The sequence below is a fragment of the Pyrus communis genome, chromosome 13 (assembly GCF_041283825.1).
Source record: "Pyrus communis isolate YQ-2024b chromosome 13, ASM4128382v1, whole genome shotgun sequence".
NCBI classification, from domain to species: Eukaryota; Viridiplantae; Streptophyta; class Magnoliopsida; order Rosales; family Rosaceae; genus Pyrus; species Pyrus communis.
Window position 1 is genome coordinate 30,177,638 of NC_142577.1, and position 19,808 is coordinate 30,197,445.

The 19,808-nt window shown below is 38.8% G+C and overlaps 4 protein-coding genes across 6 annotated transcripts; all 4 read left to right on the top strand.

Annotated features, from left to right (window-relative positions):
- Window positions 1–482: 482 nt before the first annotated feature.
- LOC137736999 (two-component response regulator ORR21) lies at window positions 483–4,801 on the top strand. 2 transcript variants are annotated; one of them, XM_068476338.2, is made up of 6 exons: window positions 483–1,092; window positions 1,757–1,909; window positions 1,989–2,387; window positions 2,530–2,606; window positions 3,067–4,233; window positions 4,410–4,801. In XM_068476338.2, the coding sequence occupies exons 1-5, from the start codon at window positions 876–878 to the stop codon at window positions 4,231–4,233; spliced, it is 2,013 nt and encodes a 670-aa protein (XP_068332439.2). In that variant the 5' UTR covers window positions 483–875; the 3' UTR covers window positions 4,410–4,801. The 2 variants fall into 2 exon arrangements, with proteins under 2 accessions (XP_068332439.2, XP_068332440.2); XM_068476339.2 differs by having other exon boundaries at window positions 520–1,092; window positions 3,067–4,174.
- A 1,076-nt stretch (window positions 4,802–5,877) lies between these two features.
- LOC137737888 (CRAL-TRIO domain-containing protein YKL091C) lies at window positions 5,878–9,303 on the top strand. 2 transcript variants are annotated; one of them, XM_068477462.2, is made up of 6 exons: window positions 5,878–6,342; window positions 6,436–6,691; window positions 7,425–7,461; window positions 8,108–8,225; window positions 8,616–8,726; window positions 8,925–9,303. In XM_068477462.2, exons 1-6 carry the CDS (start codon window positions 6,271–6,273, stop codon window positions 9,060–9,062), a joined length of 732 nt encoding a protein of 243 aa, XP_068333563.2. In that variant the 5' UTR covers window positions 5,878–6,270; the 3' UTR covers window positions 9,063–9,303. The 2 variants fall into 2 exon arrangements, with proteins under 2 accessions (XP_068333563.2, XP_068333564.2); XM_068477463.2 differs by having other exon boundaries at window positions 6,118–6,342; window positions 6,439–6,691.
- A 2,296-nt stretch (window positions 9,304–11,599) lies between these two features.
- Window positions 11,600–14,233, top strand: LOC137737096 (uncharacterized). The gene is made up of 7 exons (XM_068476462.2): window positions 11,600–12,348; window positions 12,637–12,723; window positions 12,816–12,860; window positions 12,961–13,056; window positions 13,171–13,272; window positions 13,610–13,764; window positions 13,841–14,233. Exons 1-7 carry the CDS (start codon window positions 11,773–11,775, stop codon window positions 13,920–13,922), a joined length of 1,143 nt encoding a protein of 380 aa, XP_068332563.2. The 5' UTR covers window positions 11,600–11,772; the 3' UTR covers window positions 13,923–14,233.
- Window positions 14,234–15,282: 1,049 nt separating this feature from the next.
- LOC137738387 (putative RNA-dependent RNA polymerase 1) lies at window positions 15,283–19,754 on the top strand. Its single transcript, XM_068478021.2, has 5 exons — window positions 15,283–15,392; window positions 15,617–16,140; window positions 16,490–18,327; window positions 18,475–18,625; window positions 18,743–19,754. Exons 2-5 carry the CDS (start codon window positions 15,637–15,639, stop codon window positions 19,598–19,600), a joined length of 3,351 nt encoding a protein of 1,116 aa, XP_068334122.2. The 5' UTR covers window positions 15,283–15,392; window positions 15,617–15,636; the 3' UTR covers window positions 19,601–19,754.
- Window positions 19,755–19,808: the final 54 nt, after the last annotated feature.

Here is a 19,808-nt window from a genome sequence, read left to right on the forward strand (position 1 = left end):
TAATATTATCATTCCCAATTCATAATATAAAATCTCACACCGATGAAAAAAAAATACAAAACGCACAATAATTGTGAAAAAAATTAAACTAGTAATAGTTAAACATCGAATTTACTATCTAAATTGGTAGGTCGAACATGTGATGAGAATATGACACAGCCAACGACCTTTTACGACCGTAAAGACGCACAAGAAGCGGCGAAGGTAGCACTGCGAGCTGGATCCCACAGGCCCAACGCACTCTCTATATCTCTGACTCACCAACATAAAACGGAATGAGGATCCTCCAATCACATCCATCATCGTACATCGTGTGATAAATTTTTATCAGATATTATTTATATTTAATTTTAAATAAAAAAATTTACCATAATTTTTAACTGTACGATATATAATAAACAAATATTATCGAAGGATTTTCGAGATGCTCACGAAGAGAATCCTCATTCTATAAAAGTTAACTGCCCCGATTATTTCTCTTTATTAAAATAAAATAAAACAATCATTCAAAAAATAAATAAATAAAAGCGTTTTGGGTTTCTCTTCCTCGCGTTATCCTCACCCCCTTAGTTATATAAACCCTACTCTCCCTCTGCTCGTCTCTAGTAGTCAAATTTTCGCAATTCAGACGCCAATTGGTCCAATTCTCTCTCAATATCTCCGATTTCGTTCTGTCTGATTGCTTTCCGAAACCCTAATCCCCAATTCGAAGGTTTCCCCTCGCGGATCTCTCTCCAATTGGCTCCACTTTCACCCTCTGCAAGTGCAACCACTAAAAATGGAAATTTTAGTCCATTGAAAATGGAACATTAGGGTTCGGTCGTCAGTGGGTGTGTGTGTGTTTTGCGTCGTTGTGGTGACGGTGTTTGGTGGCCATGGCTGCTTTGCAGAGAGTGGCGCAGTCAAGCGTGAGCACTACTGCGAGTAGTTACGGTTCGTGTAAAGCCGGTGATGGTGTTTTGTCACCGTCTGCCGGCATTGAAATGGCAGTCCCCGATCAGTTTCCGGTGGGCTTGAGGGTTCTAGTGGTGGACGATGACACCACGTGCTTGAGGATTCTTGAGCTGATGCTCCTCCGGTGTCTGTACCAGGGTATGCCATTGATCTTCTAGTTTCTCAGTGATTGGTTATGCTTATGTTTATGCTTTATTTGCGTTTAGTGTAGAAAAAACAAGTTATTATCTCAAATATTAAGAATTATTTCAGTATTTTTATCGTTTGTGTAAGATCAGGAAGAAATTATTATTTTTGTTTCAGGTCTGTATTGCATATGGATCAGTTGCAGGACTAATCTATAAGAAATTGAACATATATATATATGTATGTATTAACCCGGTAATTTTATTATGGAGATTCCAAGCAGCTGGATTAATCAGTTGTTGTAGTCTGTAAATCTCTGTCTCAAATGAGGAATTTGAGAATTGAGACAAAGTAAGCAGTAGGTGCGTAAATAGCCAATAAGCATACGCTTCTTTGTTACTTGAATTATGAGCTTTCCGACGAATCAACTTGACCTGTTTTAGTTGTTCTCATGGTTCTGTTGGTTCGTTAATCTAATTAGAAAGCCTTTGTGCTTAATTTATCATATTAGGAAAGTACGATAAACCTATTTATTTAGGCCAGCTTGTGGAAGTGCTGTTCATTGTGTATTTAACAAGCAAACAATGTCTAGATAGCTGAATTATGTAATGTAGGAGCCGAGTAAAGCTCTGTAACTTTTGTTGTTTTCTTTACCCTTTTGTTTTATTGCTGGCAGTTACCACTTGTTCCGAGGCTACTGTTGCTTTGAATCTTCTACGAGAGAGGAAAGACTGTTTTGATGTCGTACTGAGTGATGTCCATATGCCTGATATGGATGGATTTAAACTCCTGGAACACGTTGGGCTGGAAATGGACCTTCCTGTTATCAGTGAGTATATAGATTTTAATTTCTTCAATGGTAGTCAAATTATGCCTTATGTGTATTAACATGACGGTGTATTATTCAGTGATGTCTGCTGATGGGAGAACAAGTGTTGTTATGAGAGGAATTAGACATGGGGCCTGTGATTTTTTAATTAAGCCTATAAGTGAGGCAGAACTCAAGAATATTTGGCAGCATGTTATTAGGAAAAAATGGAATGGGAGTAAAGAACTTGAACATTCTGGGAGCTTGGAAGATAATGATTATCATAAACGAGGAAACAATGATTTTGAATACACATCTTCTGTTAACGAAGGAACAGAAGTTTCATTGAAAGGTCATAAGAAGAGGATCAACGCTAAAGAAGATGATGATGGTGATACAGAAAACGATGATTTGTCTACATCGAAGAAACCTCGTGTAGTATGGTCAGTTGAACTCCATCAGCAATTTGTCACTGCTGTGAACCAGCTTGGCCTTGATAGTATGATCTTTAACTTTTAACTTTTTATTTTGATATACACATGTATTATTGTAAGGTGTACCTGTTGTACATTTCTTGACATCATAATGTGACTGCTCAATCCGGCTTTCTGTTACTGACAGAACTTTTTGTAATATTTCAGAGGCTGTACCAAAGAGAATTCTTGAATTGATGAATGTACCCGGTTTAACTCGAGAAAATGTTGCTAGCCATTTGCAGGTATAGTGCTTCCCCTCATATTGATAGCTTAGCTTGCTTTCATCTTGTTGTCTTTGTCACGGACAAGAATGAGTGAATGACACAAAACAGACGCATTTAAGAATTCAATGCATAAATAATATGTGATAATCAATACTGTAACTACAATTATGCATCACGCTTGATTCGAAATCATCAGTTTATTTTAAAAACCTAACTTGAATTATGACAACAGTAATATTTTCGACATGCACATGGGTCTAATAATAAGTTGTGAATCAGATTTAGAGTATTTTATATTAGCTTTTCTATTTCAGATATCCATTGTGGGATGAGCACATATTTTTTTCAAAAGAAATTTAGAATTGTGTTTTCTTGCATTTACATTCCCGTGATTTTTTATATGCATACAATATACTTGAGCTCTTCATTTGTTTTCCAACCAGAATTATTTGCTTATAAGAATTAAGTGGTTGTGCAGAAATTCAGGTTATATTTGAAGAGATTAAGTGGAGTAGCTCAACAACAAAGTGGGATTGCAAATCCTTTTTGTGGGCCCATGGACTCAAATGGGAAGTTGGGTTCGCTTAGTAGATTTGACTTCCAAGCTTTGGCTGCCTCTGGACAAATTCCTCCGCAAACACTAGCCGCCCTGCAAGCTGAGCTTTTAGGTCAACCTGCAGGGAACCTTGTGCCAGCAATGGATCAGCCTGCACTTCTACAGGCATCCCTACAAGCACCCAAGCGCCCCCCTGTTGAACATGGTGTGCCATTCATGCAGCCTTTTGCAAAAAGCCAATCAAACGTTTCCAAACATTTTCCACAATCCGTCATTTCTGCTGAGGATGCTTCTGTGGGATTTGGACAATGGAGGTCTAATAGTTGTAGTGCAGTGGCACCCAGCAATGATCATGGAGGGTTGAGTACTCAGAATAGTAACTTGTTGATGGGCATTGTGCAGCAGGAGCAAAGACAACATAAAAGAACGCAGCAGCAGCCTGTGCTAACCGAACCTAGCCGTACGTTTAATGTGCAGCCATCTTGCCTTGTGGTCCCCTCTCAATCATCAACTGGTTTCCAGGCTGGAAATAGTCCTGCTTCTGTTAATCAGAGTAGTAGCTTTAACAGGTCAACTGTTATTGATTACAGTCTGCTTTCAGATCAATCTAATAATTCCTTGAATGTTGGACATATACCGACTGGAAATCTTAAAACTAGTGGCACTCTTGGTGGGTACTCTGGCCCTGGTTCTATTTGTGCCACGTCTTGCTTAGTTAATGCTGTCAATAGCACCAGTTACCAGAACTCAACTGCGACATTGAGTGATTCCAGAGAGTTGCCGGGGTCTTTGCATAATACGGCAAACAGCCAGGGTTTTTATGTTGATAAGTCAGGGGAAATGCTTGATCAGGGACCCCTTAGGAATCTCGGATTTGTTGGTAAAGAGACTTGCATTCCAAGTCGATTTGCAGTGGATGATTTTGAATCGCAAATGAGCAACTTGAACCCTGGAAGGATCCATGTGGAGAGCAGTGGTACCCTAGTCAAGCAGGAGCCAAGTGAGGATTATGTGTATAATGCAAAACTAGGTATCCCAATATTACACCAATATTCTTCAAGTGATTTGATGAGTCCCTTCGCTGATTAGGTAACTATTGTCTTGTTATTATTCTAATTTTATTATTCTCTATATCACCAACATGTGCATAAGGGTGTGTGCGTCTGTGTCTTAGCTATGAGTAGTTCTTTGCTCGTCGATACTAGTATCTGAGAACCACAAGCTTGTAGATATCGTTATGTAATTCTCATTTTCATTTGCAACAGGCTTTCATTTTCAAGTCTCTTGATTTCCATGACGCGTACAGATTATTTCACATTATCAAAATGTTCAGTAGAGATTGCAGTTGAAGTATGTGTAGTATATTCCTATGATTAGACCCAATATATGTGCCTGCACCGGACTCAGATGCAGAGCGGCCTCTTGCTTCCGAGACTCGAAAAATTGAGGACAAATGTGGGGGGCAGGTTCACTTTCATTCAGTGTAGTGTTAATATTGGTCCGGTGGAAAATACATTGTGTTTAAGACTCCAGCAGCTTGGCATCTTGCCCGACATAGTTTTGTAGTTAATTGGATCAGGTTATGTTGGAATATGACTCGCAAGTCATGAATTTGTAGTATATATTTACTTATCTATAAATTGCCCAATCTTGTAAATGTAGTTTGGCTCAAACATTTTCAGCTTAGTTTGCAACTCATCCCGCCTCGCAGGTAACGAGGTGGTATTTACTGATCACGTGACACTGACGAAATTTTTCATTGTCAACGGTCAAACATTTTGGTAGTTTCTTTTACATGTCTGGTCACGTGACGCTGTCACGAAATCTCTCGCGATTAATGCACGGTCGAATCTTTATAAACGAACAATGTGGAGTCGAAAATAAATTATTATTTTAGAGAGGTGATTATTGTATGGGTAAATGAATAATTTATTAATAAATAAATATTTAGTTGACAAAGAATTTTATATTTTGTTCGATTTTGTCTTTTTCTTTTTTTGTGATAAGAAACAAAAATATTTGTGTCTTTTAGGTTTTAAACTTCAAAGATAATTTGAGAACAAGCGGATTAAGTAATTTAAAAATTAATCTCCTAAAAGATGAAGTATTTCCTGATATTTCATGTACGTGGAAAATAGTCTCTTTACATATAAGTAATCTCTTAGGCTCTTAATCATTATAACTATTATGTTCTTTCCTATCGTCTTATTTGAAAGAAATAAAAGAATCTGCATTAACCGGTGAGATAAAAAAGCATTGTGCGAGTAAGTGAGCAGCCCTCTTTTAGTAAGAAAGGACTTGCAACAATGGGTTCAACAAAAGTATCTGCTCTCTATCAACCAATCCACAATATCAAACGCTCTTAATAAGAAAGGACTTGCAAGTCCTGAATTTGTGGAATACAACTTTTAATAACAAAAGTTATGTTAAAATATGACTCGTAAGTAATGTTAGAATATGACTCGCAAGTCATGAATTTGTAGAATATAACTGTTATGTTCCTTCATATCGTCTCATTTGAAAAAAATAAAAGAATATATATTAACCGATGAAATAAAAAAGCATTGTGTGAGTAAAAGCGAGCATCCCTCTTTTAATAAGAAAGGAATTGCAACAATGGGTTCAACAAAAGTATCAATCAATCCACAACATCAAACGCTCTTAAAAGGTCGGCACAATATTTGTCAGATGAGATGAAGAATAACAATGTAAAGACGCAGAGACTAGCAAAATATGCCGAGTGACAAAAAATATGTTCGAATGGTTTACAAAAATAGCAAATTATACAGCTACCCGTCGATGACTGCGACGGTCAAACCTTTTGGCTGTTGAGTTACCAAAAAAGAAGCAATAAAAAAAAAAAGACTAATTTGGCTGCATATCAAATTCGAGTGGTTCCTGGGCCAAGTTGTTTCTTCCACACTTTTTGCTGTCTGTTTTGAACCAAATTCATGACTCAATAGCGACGAACCAGTATTTTGCCCCCCCCCCCTCCTCCTTTCCTTACTTCTCCCTCCGTTGTTTAGTCCCCCTTTGTCCGAAGGAGAGCAGAGAGTCCGTTTCGTCAACGCAACACTCTCTCTCTCTTCCAATCCCAGAAACAAAGCAAGTCTCAGAAACCAAAAAATGGAGAAACCCCAAGAAATTGCTCTGACTGAGATGAAGAAATCAGTGCAAAAGCTTGGATCTTCCACTGAGGTAAGAGTAAATTGCAATGCTTTCGCAGACAGTGTAGAGTAGAAGTCATTCCCTTTCGTACTTCTTATTAATCCATGGTTTTTTTGTTGGCAGAAGTTTGGAGACCCAACACTCATGAGGTTCTTGATTGCGAGATCAATGGACTCGGACAAAGCAGCGAAGATGTTTGTTCAGTGGCACAAATGGAGGGATTCGTTTGTTCCAAATGGGTTCGTCTCGGACGCCGAAGTGAAGGATGAATTGGACGACAGAAAGATCTTCTTGCAGGGTTTGTCCAAGGACGGGTACCCTGTCATGGTGATTAAAGCAAGCAAGCATTTTCCTTCCAAGGACCAGCTCCAATTCAAGAGTAATTATCTGTGTCTAGTTTTCTATTATTTCATCAATTTTTGGTGTTGTATCACTCTTTGGAATGCAATTGGAGAGAAGTTCAAATATAAAGAGGTTTGGCCTGTCTTTTGCTCCAGCGTTTTTAATTCCCCATAGTCATAAATTAAAGTAGTTTAAACTATCGCTTTGATTAAGGAAAAAGGACTTTTATCCAAAATGATCTTGTGATTGCATTACTCTTCATCTTGTTCCTGAGATTTAAAATCGATAGAAGTGGTTCTTGAGATTGTCCACTGTCAATCAATCATTTTGGTCACTTTGTAAGAAATCTCCGTGAGTTTATTTTTGTCAAATCAACCTCTCACCTTAAATTGGTGATTTCTTCAATTTAACAGAGATTTTTCACACAATGACCAAAATAATTGACAATGGACAATTTCAAGAACCACTTTTATCGATTTTAAATCTCAACAATCTCAGGATCATTTTAGCTAAAAAGCCAAGAAAGAAAGACTTGTTGAGTGTGACTTGATCCACTAGCATTGTTGAGTGTGACTTGATCCACTAGCACTTTTTATTTTTGGCTCTTAAACATATATCCACTAGGACTTTATCAACTGGATAGTGGGGACTAATAGGTTTAATCCCACAATGCAGACTGCATAGGCAAATCAGTATTTTAATTCTATTTTCCACTAGAAGTAGAGTAATTGGTGAATTATGGATTCACTTTAGATCATCTCTTGTTGCAGAATTTGTGGTTCATCTGCTTGACAAAACAATTGCAAGGTACCTCTCAACTTTGCTAATATTGAAATGTCTATTCAACAATTGCCCGCTCGAAAATTCTAGAGTACATTCAATGTAATATTCTGAATTTAACTGCTGAATGTGCACACATGAATCCAAGAGAATTTAGCAGGTGGATGCGAGCTGCTTAAAATGAAATGAATTGAAATGTCAATTCAAATCCTCAAAAAGGGTAACCTTTTGATGAGTGCTTGAAATGTCTATTCAAAGCAATTTAGGTACCTCTAAATGTTGAAATGTCTGGTCAAAACATTGAAAGAGTAAGCACCTTCCTTCACATGAGGTTCTTGGAAGCATGATTGGATTTAGCAAGAATACATGTCGTACGCAGGATTATGATTCTTTAGAGACAGTACATGATAGGGCTTGCCTTAGCTATTATGGTTTATGAAAACACTGGTCGCATAAATCGAATAGTGTGCATGCTTCTTTCATTCTGAGAAATGTCACTAGTATACATGTTCTCCCAGTGTCAATGCTGTGAATTTGTTAATGGTAGAATTAGATGTTAGATGAGATGCATATTTTCTGTTGATGCTGTAACCCTCAAATCCATCGATCGATGGAAGACTGTTTTGCTCTTTCAGGATATCTCAACATTTTGCCTTTTGTTTTGATTGTCTAGCTCTTTCAGGGCAAAGGAAATTGGAAATGAAAAGATGATCGGCATTCTTGATTTGCAACAAATTTCATACAAAAATATTGATGCACGTGGGTTAATCACTGGATTTCAATTTCTACAGGTGATTCTAATATTTCAATTTCAGTTTTTAAAAGCACTTCCCATATGAGCCCTAAGATGGCATGGCTGCAGGCTTAGTGTAGTGTACAGTCCTAATAAGTGAACTATACAAGTTCAAGCAATTGTATTCAATGACTTCAAATTTCTTTTGAAGCTGATGTAGCTGTCGTCTTTAGTTTTTCATCTTCCTACCAGCTATTGACCATGCATAACTAAATGACGATTTCAAACTTCTGGTGTAAATGTGATAGAATCCCTCCATGAAGATTGTGGTGCTATTTTATTAGCAAATGCAAAACATGTACTAGAAGAAGCCCCTGGTCTAGCGAGAGCATTTCCTCGCTATACATGAATTGTTGCTTAATCGCTTTGTATTCTTTTAAATGTGCAGTCTTACTACCCCGAGCGATTAGCAAAGTGCTTCATTTTAAACATGCCATGGTTTTTTGTAAGTGTCTGGAGGATGGTTTCTCGCTTCCTCGAGAAGGCAACACAAGAAAAGGTATGTTGTATTTCCATTTTTGATAATATGAATGAGTATTCTAAAAAAATATGAAATTTTGGTACCTCTATGTAATCAAGGTGGTGCAACAATCTGGAAGAAGTTGGTATATTATGAATTGTTTCGTTGTTTCTGAACGTAGAAGAATGGTAATTTAAAAGCATTTGCTGTTATCTTAGTTTGTGATCGTGACTGCAGGTTGTGATTGTGACCAGTGAGGAAGAAACGAAAAACTTCATCCGGGAAATCGGTGAAGAAACCTTGCCAGAAGAATATGGAGGACGAGCAAAGCTTGTACCTCTCCAAGATGTTATACTGGCACCATTGGAGGATTGATTCAACAATCACATCAAGATTGGGGGCTGCTCTCGCAGTCCGATATTCTAGGCAGACTTTGTACTGTTAACCCGCTATACATGCTCTCAAACATAACCGTTGGTAGGCAGTTTCGGCCTGGTTCTCTTTGTCATGAGTAGTAATATGTTGGCATGTATGAGGGCTTCCTTCTCATACTCTTATGTAACGTAAACAAAGAAGAAGGGTTCTCCATCTAAAAGATGATGAATTCGGTTCAAAACTCATAAGGGTGCGTTTGTTGCACTGGACTATCTCGGACTGAACTAGCTTCAGGGATTAAGCTGGACTGGCTTAGACTAGACTGAGCTGTATTGATTTAGTGAAGCGTTTGGTGCAGTGTCGGACTAAGAAGCAGAATAATTAAAAAAAAAATAAAAAAAAAGGGAAAAACAACCGGTGATATGTAAAAAAAAATCCATGTTATTTGCTTCGACTTCAATTTCAACCAACATCAAAATTTCAACTAAATTTTCCAGTTCCCAAATTCTACCAAAATTTCAATCAATTTCAACCAACTTCAATTTCAACCAATCTACAATCAAAATTTAAATTGCATATTACCGAGAGGAAGAATTGGCAAATTAACTCATAATCTACCCCAAAAATTCATGTTCTCAATTAAAAACCAAAGATTTACAACCTCAATTTCTCAAAAGCCACGCATTGGCAATATATTTCCCACGAAGGGTAAGCAAATCAGGCCTCTATCTGCGTCATTGAGGCTTCCATCTGCGAATCAAACCTCCAGTCACGAGCCTCCATTTTCAATTGTGGATCTCAGTCAACCAAATGCGTCCCCTTTCCTTCAACTTCACCATCGTCTCCTCCTCCAAACCTCTCTTCTCCGATGACCCACGCCCATCCCCTCCTCCAATCAACGTGAATGGCCATGCCGCCGACAGTGGAAAGCTCAGACTCAGCCTTGCGCCTATCGTCGTCGTTCTCATCTTTTATGTAGGTTAGACTAAACCCACAAAAGTGCAAAGCTGAGAATTTGTACATCTCGTCGACGATCGTCGTCGTTGGTGGGCTAGTCTGGCGAGTTTGGTCTAGCAAACCAGGACAAAGACGCAAGGAGGACGGCTGGACGAGGACGCGAGGAGGAAGGGATGCAAATGGTCTTAGTAGTCCCCTGCTGATTGGGAGGTCTCGCTAAGCCTTTCTAACGAAGGACTTAGTGGGAGCATGTCCGGTCTAATCCCATTAAACCTAATCCTTGTGCAAACCAAACATGAGACTACACTAGCAATTAGTCTAGTCTAGTCCAGTCCCCCTTAATTTGGTCAAACAAACACACCCTAAGTTTTTTGGCTTGTTTTGTTTTCGTAAAGGCTTTTGTGAATGAGGACAGGATCCTCTTGGGTGAGGATCTTGAGAATTCGTGAATCGTGTCCGTTCATCGTACATTGTGCGATCAATTTTTGTCAAACACTGTTTGTGTTTAATTTTAAATAAAAATATTTAAAATAATTTTTTACTATACGATATACGATGAACAGACAAGATTGATGGCTTCCCAAAATCCTCACAAAGAGGATTTGGGTTCGACTTTATGTGCCTTGTCAAACTTTTGTTTGATTTCTTTAATTTATCTTGTTGCTTTTAACATTGCTTTTCACCCACTCACATGGTTTGGTTTGGTGGTATTTAGGATTGGTTAGTATTTCGAGGGATTAGACGTGAAAGTACTTTATCTCTTCTAATGCTTCGTCCACGAATGATTTATCTTCAACTTTTAAGTTGGATAATATTAAAAGGAAATTAATGAAAATAATGTGAAAATTTTGAGTTTTAATGATAAGGACAAAATAAATGGTAAAGTGAATAGTACTATGATTGACTTTTTAGTATAAAAATGTGATTTTTCGTTAAAGTGAACAGTATCGTAAACTTTTCGTTAAAACTCTTTAATATTAATTTATTCAATCAACAGATATTAAAATAGTGAATTGTCAAATTCAATCCAATCCTAAACACATGGCGAGTCCCTTAACAATCAATTCTGATCGGCCCAACAAATGGTCAATGGGCAACGAAGTGGTGATGCAAATATATATATATATATATATAGGGATGTGATATCTACACACCTATTTTTACTTCTCACATACCTTTTTAATTTTCGGTCGTCGAATTGGTTGAATTGCAGAAGATCAATGGACAAAAATTAATAAAAGGTGTGTGAGAAGTAAAAAAAAGTGTGTGAATAACACATTCCTATATATATATATATATATGTATATGGAAGAGATGACATTTTGTTCATGCTATGCCCATAAAGACATTACATAATACATACACAAGTACCTTGTAGCTTAAGTGATTGAGATTGTTTATTGAAATTTAGTGTTTAATTCTGCCCTCTCAACATTACTTGTAAATTCATTATCATACACTTTCATCTTCAAATCTCTCGTCATATGACTATATATGATGAGATAAATAAGATAAGAGAATTGAAAACACACATCCTTTTTAATTTTTTATAAGCGCTCATTCTCCCACGGTTTATGAATGTGCAAGTTAAAATTGAAGTCGTGCGCATATCCCATTTCCCACGTGCTATTTCAAGTTCAACAGTCACATAGACCACAGTATATATACATAACCAGCCTTCGAGCAAAACTCAAAACCCCACTCCGCCGCCGCCGCCACTCGTTTCTCCTCCGGCTCCAACCAAATCTCCAAAATGTCCACTTTCACCCACCAACACAATGGCCTCCTCCTCAAGTCGCCCCTCTCGGGCCGGTCTCGGGTCCCCGTGTCCAGGTTCCGACCCGGTCCATTCACAGTCCGAATGTCTCTCCAAGAGACCGGTCCATCACTCGCCGTGGTCGGCGTTACCGGCGCAGTCGGTCAGGAGTTCCTCTCCGTCCTCCAAGACCGCGACTTTCCTTTCCGTTCAATAAAGATGCTCGCGTCCAAGCGCTCCGCTGGTCAGAACTTGAACTTCCTCGGCCAAGACTACGTCGTTGAGGAGCTCACGCACGACAGCTTTGACGGCGTCGATATCGCCCTCTTCAGCGCCGGCGGGTCAATCAGCAAGGAGTTCGGTCCCGTAGCGGTAGAGCGCGGCACCATTGTCGTTGATAACAGCTCTGCTTTCCGGATGCAAAATGGCGTGCCGCTTGTGGTCCCTGAAGTCAATCCGGAGGCTATGGAGGGAATCAAGGTTGGGAAGGGAAAGGGGGCGCTTATTGCTAACCCAAATTGCTCCACCATTATTTGTTTAATGGCTGTCACCCCTCTCCATCGCCATTCTAAGGTTGGCAATTTTTTTTCCTTTATCTTTTGTGATTTTTGGAAGTTTTTGGAACTTTTTGAAATGGGTTTTTGGTTGTGGAGCTATAAAGTTGATTGCTTTGTTGTTGTTATGAGATTTTTGTGCATTTTTTGGGGTTTGTTACGAAATCGGGTTTTCTTGAGTTTGTTTTTTGGAGCTACAAAGTTGTTTGCTTTGGAGTTATATTTGGATTTTATATGTGAATTCTTAATTGGGGTTTTTTGAAATTAATTGAGTTACATTGGATTATAATTTATGAATCGTTTTCAGGTAAAACGAATGGTGGTTAGCACCTATCAGGCTGCTAGTGGAGCTGGTGCTGCTGCCATGAGAGAGCTTGAGCTGCAAACTAAGGAGGTTTATTTTTTACCATATCAGTCTCATTGTTTTTTGTTGTATTTTTTTTTCGGTTTCCGGTTGAAGTAATGTAATTTAATTTCTTTATAAAGGTCCTGGAAGGGAAGCCACCAACCACTAAGATATTTTCGCGACAGGTCTGTCTATTTATTATGAATTATTCAAGTTTGTTGTGGAAATTAAATTTTTTTTCCATGAAACATCATTGAACCGTACATTTGCGATTGCCTGTTGCAGTATGCGTTTAATTTGTTTTCGCACAACTCGGCAGTTCTTTCGAATGGATATAATGAAGAGGAAATGAAACTAGTCAAGGAGACACGAAAAATATGGGTTAGTTTCTTACTATTTCATCAGTCAGAGTAATTTAATGGAAAGCAGCTTGTAAGTTTGCAGGGGTTAATAACATAGGTGTATGTATCATTTACTCGTTGTCCATTTCCTCAGAGTGACAATGATGTCAAGGTAACTGCCACATGTATACGAGTTCCTGTCATGCGGGCGCATGCTGAGAGTATAAATCTTCATTTTGAGAACCAACTTGACGAGGTAATACCACAATGCTTGCTTTAAGTCAGTGGTGAACTCTATTTTTTTCAATACTTGCTTTGGTAGACGCATCGATGATTTTCACCTTGCAAATCTTCAGTTAACATTGCATGACGATTCGTTTGTCTCTTATGCAATTTTAGGCTATTTTTGTATCCTATTTATAGTTAAATAATGAGACATTCTTGAAGGTGTTAAGATGCCCATCTGAAATTTTATCCCTGTTTGTTAGAGGGACTCAGTTCCTGCTGAATTTTAAGACGGTCTTGTGAATTTTTATTTATGTACTTATTTTTTTCACGTTCTCATTAGAGTTCTAAATCTGTTCGCTGTCCAGGACACAGCAAGGGAAATTCTGAAGAAAGCGCCTGGGCTGGTGGTTATTGATGACCGGTCAGCGAATAACTTCCCTACACCATTGGAGGTGTCAAACAAAGACGATGTTGCAGTAGGCAGAATCCGTCGTGATGTGTCCCAAGAGGGGAACTATGGGTAAGGGTATCGGTACAAAATTTTATCTTTCTAACTATATATTTCAACAAACCACTAAAGGCATTTCTCTAATCAGGTTGGATATCTTTGTCTGCGGTGATCAAATACGCAAGGGAGCTGCACTTAATGCTGTTCAGATTGCCGAGATGTTGATATAGTTAACTTCAATCTCAAGGGCGACGTTTTTCTATATAAATCTATGTGAGAGGTGAGATGAAGTGATTTGAGTTGACTCTGTTTTAGTCTTCAGATGTAGGCACAAGTTGAAATCGAGCAAATTAAGGCAGTTTCATTGTTTGTTTTTGTAGAATAAGATATTAGCAGCCGACCCCACTTAGTGGGATATGACTTTGTTATCCTAAAATAAGATATTAGGCTTATCAGTAATTCATTTTCAAGTGCAATTGTTAGCATAATATCCTTCATTCTAGAGGGAATTTTGTTATAATGATCTTGTATTTTAAGAGAATATTTCACTCTCTTGCCTCCTTTCTTTTTTTTCTGTTCGGATTAAGCTATTTTCTAAACCTGTATTTAGAGGACGGGAGATTTGAACACGGATACAAAGGTCAAGCACACTACTCAAGCCAACAGGCCCAACCAACAACCGCGTTCTTTTGCTTTCTTGAGGCACAAGAATTGGTGATGCTCCAAAGTAGGTTATTGAATCCCTTCGGAGCAAGTTCCAACTTTCCAAAAAGTACCCTAAAAAACATTCTAATGCTTTTAGACATCCTCTCAGTCAAGTATATGCCCTCAACCTTGCTCACCAAGGCCCAAAGTAACCCTTCATGGGAGGTATTTGCCCATTCACACTTGAGATTCTTGAAAGTTATTGGCCGAAACTTCTCCTTGGGGCTGACCTTAGGATTGGTCCAAAACTTCCAGAAGGTTCTTGGCCGTATTGTTCAATTCATCATTAGGAGCTTAATTAAGAGTTAATCACCCTATAACACAAATTTTATTTATGAACTTTTAAGTACAAAACTATAAAATTCAAACTTATAAAAATACGAATTATGTTACATGCAATGGTAATACAATTGAAATTTATTGCATGTGGTCTAATATCCTAGTGGATACGGTGTTGAGTTTTCACTTATACGTTTCAGGTTTGAAACTAATATAGTTGAAATTTACTTATGTTGAGTTGTGAATAAAAGAAATAGAGTGGCAGAAATCAATTATGCCTATGCTTTTTGGTGCAGGTGCAATCCCCATCGATTTCTTTCATTATAACAACTAACTATCTCACTCACTCACTAATATCGCAATACTAAACAAATGACAAGAATAAAACAATCCATCATGATCTGGCTACGTGTGACCATGTGTAATCTTCGCATTATGAGGATTTGCTGTCGCTGCGAAGCAGGAGATCATGACACTCGTTATTCTACGCATTTGGCGCCTAACAGGAAGACACAGAGGAAAGCATACCTAGGATAACTGGGATGACAAGGTTTCTTCTTTTATTCTGCTACAACTGTAACTACAAGTTTGTTACAGTGCATATGATGGACCTATATATATACACAGGTGAGCTTCATTGGCTTTGCTCCTCACAATACAGCAGCGTTAATTTTGTTGGGAATAATCTCAGTGCTCATACATATTTCAAATTCAAGGTACCCCTCTTTTTCTTGTCGATAATTCTATTTAGACATACAAAACCGAAACTTTTTAATAGGTTGTGTTAGCAAGTTAGTCATTTTGTGCGTCTAAATATCGTTACTCTTTTCTCATTTGCAGCATTAGCGATCATTTTATTGTATTTCTAAGTATTTTATGCATAGGGATATTGCAAAGAGTTCATAGTTTTTAATTTCAATTTGTACTTGTGAAACAGCAGTTGCCATCAACAGTATCAACATGGTTAAGACTACAATTCAGTTGTATGGATTTTCCTCTGTCGAATCACCGGAAGCAGTGAAGGCGTTTCTGGAGGAATACACTGGAGAAGGAACTGTCTCTGACGTGAAGGTTCGTCCTCCAAATGATGGAAAATCAAGATCATCCGCCATAGTTGAGTTCACACATGCAGAATCTGCTGAAAAAATAATCCCATTAGCTGATGATCGTCTCTTGTGGTACGGGGACTCTTACCTGAAAGCTAGGAAATGGAAGGTTGATAACTTTGAACACAGCATGGGACGTGTAAAGCTGCACTTCGGATGCCTGGTTTCTGACGAGCACTTTTCTGTTCTTTGGACAGCACCGGATGTTCAAGTCAACTTTGGGACAGAATTTAAGAATATCTACTTCTCGTTCTCTTATGATTCTGCTGTATACAAGCTCGAGGTCTCCACGGAAAGTATTAGCCAGATGGAGCTCCATATCGCACGCGATCAGCTTAGGAAGTATCTTCTAATCCAGGTTTGTCAGTCACATTTTCTCAAATTTCCCTCTCTTTAGTACAATGATATAGCTGAAATTTGTGAACCATTACTTTACAATTTGCTATGAAATGTACGATTGTAACTTCTAATTTTAGTTAGTGATCAAAGTTTATAAGTTGATTTATAAAAAAGTTTAATTCACCCTGCATAAAAGATTCATAGTAACTTCTGATCCCACGTCGAATATCATGAAACAATCTGTCAGAGGAAATGACTAACATTTTTAATACAAAAGTTTAATTCACCCTGCATAATTTAATGTGTAATGTGTGACTCTCAGAGGAAATGACTAACATTTTCTCTACCTTTCGTCTTTCTCTTGCTAGTTACTTGGCACCCCTCGGATTTTTAAGCAAACATCTGACAATGACTGGGTTCGAGAAGTTGACTTCACTCCATCGTGCTGCATTGGCCAATCTTCTGCTGTATGTTTGGAACTTCCATATGGTTCTGTGCTTCCAAATCTACGTGAAAAATTTCTTCATTACCAAGAAACTGAAGGACGCTTCGTTTTGGAGATAAGCAATCCTTTCTCCTGTAATTCAGATCTTGTTCCTATTGTCGGTCCACCTGAAGGCATTAACTTGCCGTATAAAATCCTGTTCAAGATCAATTCCTTGGTTCAGCACGGACGTGTTCCAGGGCAAGCACTTGATGTCACTTTTTATAAGCTAGTTGATCCTAGCAAAAGAAGAATTGACTACATAGAGTGTGCCCTGGACAAATTATTTCGCTTGAAAGCATGCTGCTATGACCCTGTGAGTTGGCTCTGTGAGCAGTACAGAGATTACAAGTCGTGCACGCGAATTCCTGAAACACCTGCTATCTCTTTAGATGATGGAATGGTGTATGTGCACAGGGTTCAAGTCACACCATCTAAAGTTTATTTTAGTGGTCCGGAGGTAAATCTTTCAAACCGTGTTCTACGAAAATATCCCCAAGATATTGATAATTTTCTTCGTGTTTCTTTCGTGGATGAGGACTTGGGTAAGATACGTTTGAAAGATTTATGCTTGCGTCCGCGCAAAAGTAACACTTCTGCAGAAGAGGAAAGGAGGACGAGAGTTTATGAAAGGATATTTTCCATTCTAAGAAATGGCATTGTCATTGGTGACAAGAAGTTTGAGTTTCTTGCCTTTTCATCAAGTCAGTTACGCGAGCATTCAGTGTGGATGTTTGCGTCAAGAAGCGAGCTCAGCGCACAAGGCATCAGAAATTGGATGGGGGACTTTAGAGACATCCGAAATGTGGCGAAGTATGGTGCTAGGTTGGGCCAGGCTTTCAGCTCTTCCAGGGAGACTTTTAATGTTGATAGGGATGAAATTGAACTCAGTCCTGATGTTAAAATCGAAAGGAGTGGAGTCAAATATTGTTTCTCTGATGGAATTGGGAAGATATCTGCTGAGTTTGCTGAAAGGGTGGCAAGAAAGTGCGGGAGAAGTTCTACTCCATCAGCATTTCAAATTCGTATAGGTGGCTATAAAGGTGTCGTGGCAGTAGATCCAACATTAACAAAGAACTTGGCACTGAGGGAGAGCATGTGCAAGTACCAATCCAACAACACAGCACTTGATGTTCTCAAATGGAGCAAGTACCAGCCTTGTTTCCTCAATCGTCAACTGATCACCCTTCTGTCCACCAATGGAGTCCCGGATCATGTCTTTCAGAGGAAGCAAAGACAGGCTTTGAACCAATTGGAAGGCGTTTTAACTGACCCATCAAGAGCAAAAGAAGCACTCGAAACGATATTTCAAGGGGAGGTCACAGATGTTTTGAAGGAAATGCTTTCGTGTGGTTACAAGCCGGATGCAGAACCATTTCTGTCATTGACGCTACAAGCATTCTGCGCATCCAAGCTCATGGAACTGCGGAAGAAAACAAGGATATTTGTTTCAAGTGGAAGATCAATGATGGGATGTCTGGATGAAACTGGAACGTTGGAATATGGTCACGTATTTGTGCAATACTCTCGCCGCGTGATTTCCACTGGCAGTGCTCACAGCAACACTACCTCGAGCGAAGAGAAGTTTGTTGTGGACAGGAATGTTGTAGTTGCTAGAAACCCATGTTTACACCCGGGAGATGTTCGTGTTCTCACAGCTGTGGACGTGCCGGCATTGCACCACATGGTGGATTGTGTAGTTTTCCCGCAAAAAGGAGAGAGGTATGTCAACCTTCTCAGTTCTTGTAGCTGATGAAATTACAAATTCGTTTTGGATTGCATCTGCATATTAGTGTTACTCTGTTTTACAATAATTTGTTGCCTTCAATTGTGTACGTACTCACTATTTTTTTTTTCTCGCTGAATTAGACCGCATCCTGATGAATGCTCAGGAGGAGATTTAGATGGAGATTTTTACTTTGTTAGTTGGGACTCAGATCTAATTCCACCTAGGAAAGCTCGACCGATGAATTATACCCCAGCACCAAGTATTGAATTGGATCATGACGTTACAATGGAGGTATTACTCAATTTATTAAGTACAATGTGGCCGCTTATCGTTACTTCAAAACATATTCTACAATCGTGTTTCTGCCTTATTCATTCAACATTTGGTGTCCTATGCTGTTTGTTACAGGAAGTTGCAGAGTCGTTTACAAACTACATAGTGAACGACATGTTGGGGATCATTTCAAATGCACATGCTGTCTTTGCAGACACACAACCACAGAAGGCCATGAGTGCTCAATGTATAGAGCTCGCCAAGCTCTGTTCCTATGCTGTCGACTCTCCTAAAACTGGCGTGGTAGTGGAAGTGCCGCGTAGTCTACGTGCCAAAGAATATCCGGATTTCATGGAAATGGTTGAGAAACCTACGTATGAGTCCAGACGTGTTATTGGGAAGCTTTTCCGACAGGTGAAAAATGTTGAGCTTGGATCACATTCAAGCTCAATTAAATCCTTCACCGTGGAAGTGGCTAGGAAGTTTTATGATCCCGACATGGAGGTAGACGGATTCAAAGCTTACATCGATGATGCCATCAACTGCAAAAGGGAGTATGACTACAAGCTGGGAAACTTGATGGATTACTACGGCATCAAAACTGAAGCAGATATACTAACTGGGAACATCACCAGTGTGTCGAAATTTTTCGATAAGAGAAAGGACTTGGAGACAATTAATTACACTGTAAGGTCACTTAAAAAGGAAGCTAGGACCTGGTTTTATGCGAATCAATCAGATTCCAGCACCAATGTCGATGATGTATCCTCAACAAAAGCGTCAGCTTGGTACTATGTTACATATCATCCTCGTTACTGGGGTTGCTGCAACAAGGGAATGGAAAGGGATCATTTCCTCAGCTTTCCGTGGTGTGTTTTCGACAAGCTCATCCAGATCAAGAGGGAGAAAACAAGTACGAGGAATTCTTTTCATATGTCCGACCAAAGAGGCGTCATGCTTGACAAATGCCGAAGCACGTGCTCTCCGCTGTGATTATGATTTGTAATTTGTTATGTTTTTTTAAGCTGTTAAAGTTCATGTAAGTACGGCTATCAAGGGTGCTACTTCCCTTGTCATTTGCCTCGGTTTATTTTAGTTATTTTCTGACTGATTGTATTAGCATTTCTAAATTTTCAGTTACATTTGTTATTCACAATCGTGCAAACGTTGTAAGCTTCCTTATTACTGAGTCGAATTCGTT